This window comes from Amphiura filiformis, chromosome 3 (genome assembly GCF_039555335.1).
Source record: "Amphiura filiformis chromosome 3, Afil_fr2py, whole genome shotgun sequence".
Classification (NCBI taxonomy): domain Eukaryota; kingdom Metazoa; phylum Echinodermata; class Ophiuroidea; order Amphilepidida; family Amphiuridae; genus Amphiura; species Amphiura filiformis.
In genome coordinates, this window is record NC_092630.1 from 68,622,257 (window position 1) to 68,632,879 (window position 10,623).

The 10,623-nt window shown below is 36.4% G+C and overlaps 1 protein-coding gene across 1 annotated transcript; it reads right to left on the reverse strand.

The window, feature by feature from the left end:
• Positions 1–1,632: 1,632 nt before the first annotated feature.
• On the reverse strand, positions 1,633–3,212 carry LOC140147764 (probable G-protein coupled receptor No18). Its single transcript, XM_072169518.1, has one exon. It carries the CDS (start codon positions 2,988–2,990, stop codon positions 1,764–1,766), a length of 1,227 nt encoding a protein of 408 aa, XP_072025619.1. The 5' UTR covers positions 2,991–3,212; the 3' UTR covers positions 1,633–1,763.
• Positions 3,213–10,623: the final 7,411 nt, after the last annotated feature.

Consider the following 10,623-nt stretch of genomic DNA (forward strand, 5'->3'; position numbering starts at 1 on the left):
TTTGATGAGTTCGGGTGACCTCAGGTTGGGTTGACCTTCATGTTCCCCTCATATCAAGGATGCTTTGCACCAAGTTTAAGCTCAATCTGGCAAAGTTACCATGTGACCTCATTTGACCTTTGACCTCTGATTTTTGACTAAGATATAGGTTTTTCGAACGGTAAAATTACAATATTTTGCCAATTTTATTTCACTAAATGAAAGAGCACACTTATATTATCTACATACTAGATTCATTGCAATGAGCAATGGCCAAATCTCTTTAAATTGCAAATCTCGTGCGAAAAGTTACTATTTTTGTCATACGGTTTTGTAGTTTTGTCATACGGTTGTAAATTCAATGAACAATGACCTTGCTTAAAGAGCGCCTGGAAATTCATATGAAATGTCAGTATTGTAATTTCAAACAACAATAGATGTAATATCACTTTTTTCTTTTATAAAAAAGTAACCTTGACAGAACACTTTAAAATGTCAGGAAAATGCACTGACATTGTATATAAACTATACACGCCTACAACATTAACAACATTAGGCATCCGTTACAGCGAACAAACAGCAAATAATTGCTTTATAAAGTTGTACATTAAAGGGGCATTTCGTGATCCACAGCCTCATCCCTCCACTTTTCCCAAAAAAGTTGAGATTTTTACACCACTGGATACCTCTGGCTACATAATGTTTATGTACCAAATTTTTCTTGCAGATTAATTCGTTTAGCAAAAATATCGCCAAATTTGAATTTCGTTCTGGTGCACCAGAACGAAATTACAACACATTGTCTATGGAGCAGTGTAATACACATAATCATGCATAACTCGCAAACGCAAAATCGGAATCAATTGAAATTTTGGAAATAAGCTTTTTTCGTGGATATCTACTGAAAATGTCATAAAAAGAGGATGGTAGGATCACGAAATACTCCTTTAAGTAAACTGCACACATCGTTACGATAAACGAGAGGCAAGGTGACGCTATACACTCAATACAAAATTGTAATTGCTCTATGGATGAATAAATTTGTTCTGCATTTTGATACCTTAGCACGATGCGACATAATTTCTTATATTTATATCCATTTGAATGAATAAATGTAGGATTTAAAAAATAAATAACAACATTAAAAAAAGCACGGCAATAAATGGTAGCTTAAAGCCGAAACTGTCGCGCCGCAATGATCCCATTTTAAAGGGCCCAGAAGGGCGAATATATGATATTTTCATTTAATTCATAGTTATCAAGTTATCAACGATCTTCGAGGAATTGCCGCTTTTTGGGAATGTGAAGACACTTCTTGTGCGAATGCCTGTATAGTTATATTCGCGCACAATTCGCTATTTGTCAACAAAATTGATAAATGCTTCATCACGCATAAGGCTATATGTGAAGCCATGTTATAATTTTCCAGTATGGAATTTAATCGAGGTTGGTTTTAAAATTGATTGACCTTGAAAATGATATTAGTACTGATTACGTATATATAGCAAAGAAATTGACACAAATTAGCTCAAATTAGAACGTGTTTATTGTTATTAGCACACAAATAGGTGCGTTGTTCATTCTGGCAGAAACTTGCAGTACAAATAAAACTACTACCAACATGCTAAATTAACTATTATATTAGTATCCTAAGCGGCCGTATATAGCCATCACTTTAGATAGTCATTACCTTGGAGCCAGATTGACGTAAACTGACAATGTCAGGTAACTGCTTTGGAATTATTAAGTGCACATTTATATGACAAGACACTTTTGGAATTACTTTAATACCGTCTCCATGGCCACTTAATATTTTTAATAACTTTTATACAATCGTTTCTAAATCTTTTATTCACAAATCCGTATATCACTGGATTAATAGCATGATTCAATAAAACAATGTTTGTTAACCCGCGTATTATCAATGTAACTGTGGGATTTCTTTGGCTTGATTGAGCCACGCGATTCTCTGGTATAAGAGACAAGAATAACGCAGGAGTCCACGATATGATAAACACAGCCGTTGTAAGAAGTAGCATCTTGCTGGTACGTCCTTGCACACTGAAAGCAGCGGCCGTTTTCTCCCTTTTTGCTCGTTGCTCTTCAGTTTCATTGTTGCTTCTGTTATTTTCGGTAACCTGTATGGTGACATGTTTAGTTTTCTTCACGTTACGGGTTTCCAAAGGGGCACCATGACTGACAGTAACTATATTACTGTTACAATTTGATAAAGGCATTGAAGATGTAGCAGAATCACCGAAAGCTTCTCTCGGACGTCTTGGTGGTGAATTAGTAATAGGTTGCACCTGCGACCTGCTACTTACGGTTATGGTTGTAGTCTCTCTCATTTCAGCAACGACCTCTGTCGGTAGAACTGATTGAGTTGGTTGAACAAAAGTGCGAAGTCTTAATCTTTGTTTTTTGATCGCCTGAAACACTTTTCGATACAATATAACAACTAGAGCCGATGCAATTAAAAAAGAGCTAATCATAAAGCCTTTTTGTATTGCAGTCAATAACGTTCCACTTATTCTTCGGCAAAATGATCCATACGGTGTTTTCATTAACCCGTGAGAAAATAAGCTAGGTAAACTCACCAGTATTGATAAAACTAAAGATAGCGCAACCATAATTTTAGCGCGAAATGGTGTCATTTTTCGCTCATGTGGCCTACATACACAGTAATATCTGTCAAAAGCCACTGCGCTTGTGAGAAATACCGAACTGTACATTGATACAACAGTTAAGATACGAGGAGCAAGACAAAAGCCTTGGCTACTGTGCTGTAAATGAGCATAAGCTGGGATGTTCATGAAGATAGTCATGGGACGAAGAAGCGAAACAAACAGATCAGCAAGAGCCAGACCGATAATGAAAATATGTGCACTACAACGTGGAGATTTAACGTGGTAAACTTTGATAATTATCAGGTTACCTGGTATTCCCACTAACAGCAATGTATTGTAGGCAACCTGTGTCCACAGGTATGACTCTGGTGCAATTCCCGCCATGGTTTTTACGCGAAAGAATCGGCGATGTATGGTAAGACGTTGAAGACTTTACATTACTGTTTTAATATATCGCCTCGAGAGTTATATTTTGAAAGTTGCATGTTTTGTCCAAGATTAAATTAGTGTACCAAAATCATTTAACTACCAACGTAGAAGTCTACCTAAATTATGATTTCGACTAATGACATGAGTTTGGATTTTTGTCAATAATCCTCATGAGGCGTTCGATTCTCAAACAATTGTAACATGCATCAAATATCCATGTTGAATATGTTACTCCTTTGTTAACGATGCGATTCTCCGACTACAATACGAGATTGTGGTGGGAATTCAAACTTTATCGTAACCATAGTGATATGTTAGAATAGCAAAATCATCTCTGTCAAACAATCGCTTTATGGCGAACAGTTATGCTGGGCAAGACCAACTCCTAACATTTAGCTCAAATCAAATTTATTCCCGGTCAATTGGTCGAAGAAGACGAAGGCGTCGATTGACATGTAAATAAGATTGCGCTGTTGTAAAATAAGTTTAAGATGCTCAATCTAGATTGACGCGCTTGTCATAACAGTCATAGTAACATTCGTCCATCGATTCAATATAATATGCAGACAGTACGAAGTAACAAGGTGAATCAACACAATAGGCAAATTAACACGTGTTCTACACGTACCAATTAGAGAAGCATTGCAAATCGAATGACGGTGAGCTCCTTGTTGCAATAGCGCTCCCATCGCATTTACAGACGGCGTAGCTTTAACGTGCAGTCGATTTTATGGATTGGTTTAATATTGGGACAGGTACAGATGCAGAACACAATCATGTAAGACGATATTAAATAACAACCTCCGAAATATTGCAAAGCCCTTTACCTATTATTTTATTCGTATGAAGCAAGTGATTAAAATCTTAGGGGAACAGATCGTTATGAGTCATTATCCCGAAGGTTCATTAATCGTAAGGGTCATTACTCCGAATTTACAACAATTTTCGTTATTCTGAAGTTCATTACTCGTAAGGGTAAATACTCCGAAGGCTCGTTCCTCCAAAGGGTCATTCCTTGTAAATTCGGAATATTCTGTATCCATTCGCTTTGTGCAATTATTTAAACCCAGCCCACTTACCATCTTTGGGAGCAAGATGCTGTTGCCTTTATCTTGCTGAAGAGTGCACGTGCTAGTAACCTCTCCTTTCCTGGGTTATTTCTCGCCTTATGTGCCGGTCACATTCGCTTAAACCCCATGCTTTATATTATTGTTTATTTGTTACTTTATAATGTGCAATTAACACCCAGCCCAACTTACCATTCAATGGGAGCAAGATGCCGTTGCCTTTATCTTGCTGAGAGTGCACGTGCTAGTAACCTCTCCTCTCCTGGGTTATTTCTCGCCTCATGTGCCGGTCACATTTCGCTTAACTTTCATACTTTGTATTATTGTTCATGTATTACTTTATATTGTGCAATTAATAACACCCAGCCCAACTTACCATTCAATGGCAGCAAGATGCTGTTGATCTTCGCTGAGAGTGCAAGTGCTGGTAACCTCTCCTCTCCTGGGTTATCATGCTTTTTCATGTGCCGGTCACATCACCAAATGTGTTTTGTACGATATCTTATTTTGTATTTTACTTTGTACATTTTATATTACTTGCTACTTATATTGATTTTAAAAACAATTTGCCTATACTTAATTGCTTTCTATAGTAATATTATCGTATTTTGTGTATATTATCATGTTGTATCATGTGTAAGTTTAAGTTATTTTTGGTAGTTTTTAAGGTTTTGCATTGTTTTTCTCTGTAAAGCGCCTTGAGGCTTTTCTGCATAGGGCGCTATATTAAATCTTTGTTTATTATTATTATTATTATTATTGCCACTTCGGAATAACAACCTTGTTGTAAATTCTGAGCAATAAACCTTCGGAGTAATTAATAAACATTCGGAGTATTGAACCTTCAGAATAACGAGCCTTCAGAATAAATACCCTTTGGAATAACGAACCTTCGGAATAACGAAGAGTAACCGAATCTTAGTCGGGTATAATTGAGCTTCAAAAATTGAGTGTTTGCATGTTTTTTTAGAATATGCCATGGAATAAGCTTTTCCATAGTCATAACCTCCTAAACTTCCTATGACAATGACTGTACAAAGTTAATCTCATTGTCTACACACATGTCAGTTGCCTGTACCAGGAAATCCACATGTCCAGCCCGTATGAAGCCGGTTTATTTAATTTCAAAATGGATCCTAAGAGGGTAACCAACTCTACCGAGCAACTCTAGCTATAGTCATTCATGTGGATCCAGCTCACATTGACCGTTGCAATTGACATGTGAAGTTTATTCCTTGGCGTACTATGCGGAGTGCGCGCCCGAGCAATTGTACAACATTAATGCACGACTAGTAATTTACTAACGTTTGCTTTAATTGGTTCTCACTATCGTGGAGTGTATAAATGCATTTTGAAACACCAGGCCATAATTCACAAATAAATCATAAATCATAATTTATTTAACATTATAATTTAATACTGCACTATTTTTATAACGTACTAATTAAGTTTTTGGAGCGATTGCCGAATAGGGTGCAACTCTATTAGTCTTATTACAAGACTGCCCCACCCCAACCCTAAACCCTAACCCTAAACTCCGTAAACGAGGACTGAACTCAAGTCTAGCAGGTTGCACCCTATTCGGTAATTATTTTGAAGTACTGATGAAATTATGTATGGCTAAAAGACGTGCCGGTAAACGTTGACATTTCTACCTTGGTTGTACTTCATATCGATTTTAAATTGGGCTGTTTGGCGAAATTGTAAGGAAAAAAAAAAAAAATTTTACGGTGTACATTATTTTGGCAAACAAATTTTTGTGATGCGAAGAATATGGCTGTCTGCACCCCAATAAAACGTCAAATTTTGTTTGTTTTCGTGAGGGTGTCAAATTAAAACCATATTGTAGCATTTCTATAAGAATAGATCAGTATTTCTTTTTCCATACAATGTTAGATTTTACTGTCAGATAATAATTATGTCCCTTTTAATTTTCAGCCGAACAAGTGAGGTAAAGCAAAGAAAATTGGAATTTACTACCAGTGCCTAATGCGTGTTACTCCTGCGGTCGTAATACGGTACGATCCTTTGATGTGTGTGTATAACCGTCCTGCTCGCCATGTACGTACTGTGTTATGAACATCCCATACGTGTTCGACTAATATTTCCATCGTAATAATAAACCGTCTTATTAAGACTGTTTATTCAAAATAAAATTCAAGATAAAACTACGCAACAAATGCCAACAAAGTCTTCATTTTGCAGTGTAGGGTAAGATGGGGTAAGTGGGACAGTGGGGTAAGTGGGACACTTGCTATACTACATCTTCATTACAGAACTAAATCAATACAATACAATACCGAATGGCGATTTACCCCATTGCAAATTTGTATGTTATAATTTTACTGCTCAATATTGGAGTTTATTTGGTATTTAAGCTGCGGGGAGATCCTTTAGACCAACACTACCTTGATGTGGTGGCCAACTTTGAGGAATTATACTTATTTATTTCCAAATATTTTCAAATCTTTGCTGAGAATTATGGATAAATTGAGAGATATTTTCATTTACCATAAAAAAAATGCTTTTTACAAATTAGCCAATTAGGGTCTATTTAGTATTGTGGTGTCCCACTTACCCCATCCACTTGGGGTAGGTGGGACAGTGGCTCTTGAAATCAATTTTTGATACAAAAAATGATAAAATTACTAAGTTAAATTGCATATTATGCCGGCAACCAGCTCAAAAATTTAATTAATACTGAACACGCCTATTGAATGACTTGATTATTGATGGGTTTTTTTGGGGTTTTGTCACTAAAAAGCAAGAAAAACAAATCTGCCTCGTGTAATCAAATGAAAGTAATTATTACTATTTTTTGGTATAATTATGTTAATAATGCCCAAATGCTCCAGTATAAATATACATTGCTGCTAAATATGTTCTTTTAATGTAATAATATCATAAATATATTTGTCAAATTTACCCCTACCCCAGAATGTGTCCCACTTACCCCAAAGTGTTGGGGTTAGTGGGACAGTTAAGTCATTACATAATTGACCCCGCCCTTCTGTACTGAATTGGAGTATCGCCCCCAAACTAACACCAGACATTGTCCTAGGATTATACTTGAATTATAAAAACATAAGTCTAATCTTTATTCACTTACTTGAGTTTGTATACAATAATATCCTTAAGTGTCCCACTTACCCCATCTTACCCTATCTTTGTTTACTAAAGTACATTACAATCGTGTAAAAACCAGAATTTAAATAAAAAATATTGAGGGCGTCCTTCTCAGCAAATATCACAATGTGGCTTTAAGTTAATAAGGGTTGGCAAACTCTTGATTTGGTAGCCCAATTGGGTGATTTTTGAAGTTTTCCCCGCGACTTTCGACAATTTTCTGTCCCATAGAAACAGATGGTTAAGAAAAGAAGGGTGACTTTTCAGCAAATCAGCTGCAAGGTAATGGTAAGCATTTGGATGGTTTGAAGGCCTACATAAAGGAGCTGTGCAATAATTAATTATGAGCCCTGCTCAGATCATGGGAGAGGGTTTGTCTGATATTGGGTCACTCATACAGGAGTAGCTCACATGTAATCAATATGTATTGTTTATTCAACTTTATTGTCAACATTACCTGTATTCAGTGTTAAAAGGGTGAATGCCAGGGGTGAATGTCCTTGCAGAATGGACGGGGGTTTGTATTGTGGTGACAATTCTTTTTATGACTTGCTTCATGTACTGATACTCAACACAGAATTGTCACGACAATACAATTTGGGCCCCTGCCCTATTATTCCATCTACGCCACTGATTGCTCATGTTTATACTCAGTCCGTCACAAGCTTCCTCCAATAAGCATAAGAGCTGTCCTGAGCTGTATTCTCAGCTGGGAAATGAGTAATAGCGATGTACTGGTAGTAAAGTACTCTCTGTCTTCTCTGCCGTCTTTTGTCATGTTGTTGGTCTGTAGATATTTATTAGTTCATCTGATGGTTTCAGGAGGATGTGCACGAGCCATTCATATATACATGTATGTCGTTTTTGGGTATGATTTTGGCTGCTGATTGGTCATCTGGTACACAGCCACATTGGATACTCTGTCATGGTGACGGATCCCCAGCATTATTCTGTAGCAGTTGGTGGCATAGCTGTTAATGTAGTCCTCCAGCTTCTGTGTGAGAATCCATGTTTCACAGCCTTATAACAATATTGAGAGGCAAGTTGTTCGGAAGATACTTATCTTACGTTCAGTGGGGATGTGGCTTCAATTCCAGATTCTGTCAAGTTTCCAGAAGATAGCACATACAAGAGCTCTGCGTCTTCTAGCATCACTTTCGCTAGAGGCCATCATGTATCCAAGGTAACCGAAATCTTCAACTCGCTTGATTTCTACACCATCCAAAATCAGACCATCTTTATAATGCAAGAACTTTGTCCAATCATAATACTTTTCATTAAAGATTCAAATTTTGTTACCTCTACAAACATGTTTTGTTTTGTTTTGTTGTGCATTGTGCAAGTGTTTTGGGGTAAAATGTGTTCTTGGCCTTGGGTCGTTGCGATCCGTAACATAATCAAACCGACATTGAATTGATTACTATAATGCACAAAATGCTGCACTTTCGAATACTACTATACTTTATAGCTATGTTATTATTTGAAATACAGAATAACTAATTCTGTCAACAGTTGAATGATATGTCAGTTTAGTTTGGCAAATATTCAATTCCACTCTGTTTAGTAATTGTCTGCTATACCGAACAAAATAATGCGTCTTTAAAGGGGAGCGTTGTGGCTCCTGATTTTGCTGAATTAGTGTTTGGTTAAAAGGGGTAACCATATTGGTTTAGGATAAGGATTTTCTTCAAACTTACATACAATGTCAAATATTGTCCCCGTTATGCATCCATGTGAGAAAACGAGAACATTTTAGCGTAAATGTGAATAATTAGCACAATAAGCAAGCCAATACGTTAGTATGCGTGAATTACATTATGGTTAGGCATCCCACAACATCCCGTTCGAGTGCCCATAATACGTTGAACGCAAAAAATATTTTTTCAGAAAAAAAAGGACACAAATATATTTCCCAGGCAATATGGAAATTTTCACATGAACGTATATATTTTTGGGTTAAAATGGATATTTATGAAAATATAACTGCATCTGGACGACTCACCTATCAAATCAATATAATTCGCCTAAAATCACTGTTTAATCTTTTCATATCATAACAAAACAAGAAAAGAGACACTGATCATTGTTTTATGTTTTTGCTTATAATTTATACCTTTATTCTATCTTTAAAGGATCAAACCTGGACGTCCCGAAGCATTCACATAAAAATGGATCATTGTTTGCTATCACTTTCGAAGTGGCAATGATCCGATACAAATTTAAAGCTAACATTAGTCTGTATCCATTTTGATGACAAAATCCTTTCAACTGTAATACCGTAGCATGACATATGCTTAGGACGGGGCAAATAAAAAGCACTCAAATTAATTTGATAACGACCTTTATTATTTTTCTAGGCTAATCATTCAAGTTGGCCTCTATATACCATTTCATACCATACATAATGGATTCATCGTCACATGATGCAGTCATGTCTACAGTAGAATTCATCTCGACCTTTGCAGGACTTAACCCCATTAAAAGCTATTAAACCAAGATAACACTCATTGAAACAGCTCAACTGATTAAATCGGATCTTCTCTGGTTGTGCACAAGTGACTGTTTTCATGTGCGATATCGCAATAAAGCTGGTATTCATAGCTTCAGTTGGGTAACCGATTATAAAGGAAACGAAAGGAAACAATGTTATGTGTGGCTTTGTTCACGAAATCAGACAATGTCGTGCTTTTTGTAAACCAGCATTCTTGAAAATGAGCAACATAATGATTTTTGACTTAACACGGTTTAGAAATAATTTCTTCATATTTTTGGTGTTATCTGTCGTTTACATGTCCTTCCTAAAACACAAAAGTACGACCCTCTCCAAACACCTAAATTAGCTAAAAATTTAGGACATGTTACAAAACTTTATTTTCTAGAACCTATTTAGAATAATTTAAATGTAGCTTTTACCGGTTTTTTGTGGCATCCTTCAGAAGTGAGCGGTCCGATACCAATATTTTCGGTCAAATCTCCATTCAAATAACACGGGGAGTTGGCTAGCTATGCCTTGCCCTCACTCATATTTGACAAAAGTGCGACCATTTCTGAGCATCTAACCTAGCTGTAATTTTAGGTCATGTTAGAGAAATATATTTGCTAGAAGTTTTGGAGAATAAATAAAATATTGGCTGGTTATTTTTCACACAGTGATGTTAACTAGGCAAGTGTCCATTCTCCCAACATACATCATTTGTAGGGGTCACGCGTCAATGGTGAGAGCACTGTGTATTGTGTATAGGAAAACGGACAGTAACTGCAGTATGAAGTATAAAAATTAAATCAACTCCAGTTTATGTTGACGTTTACCCTTCGTTGCATCCTCTGGGACCAATACATCGAATCTTCATACATTGCAGGATTATCAATGGAAATTACCGACGTATCTTCATATT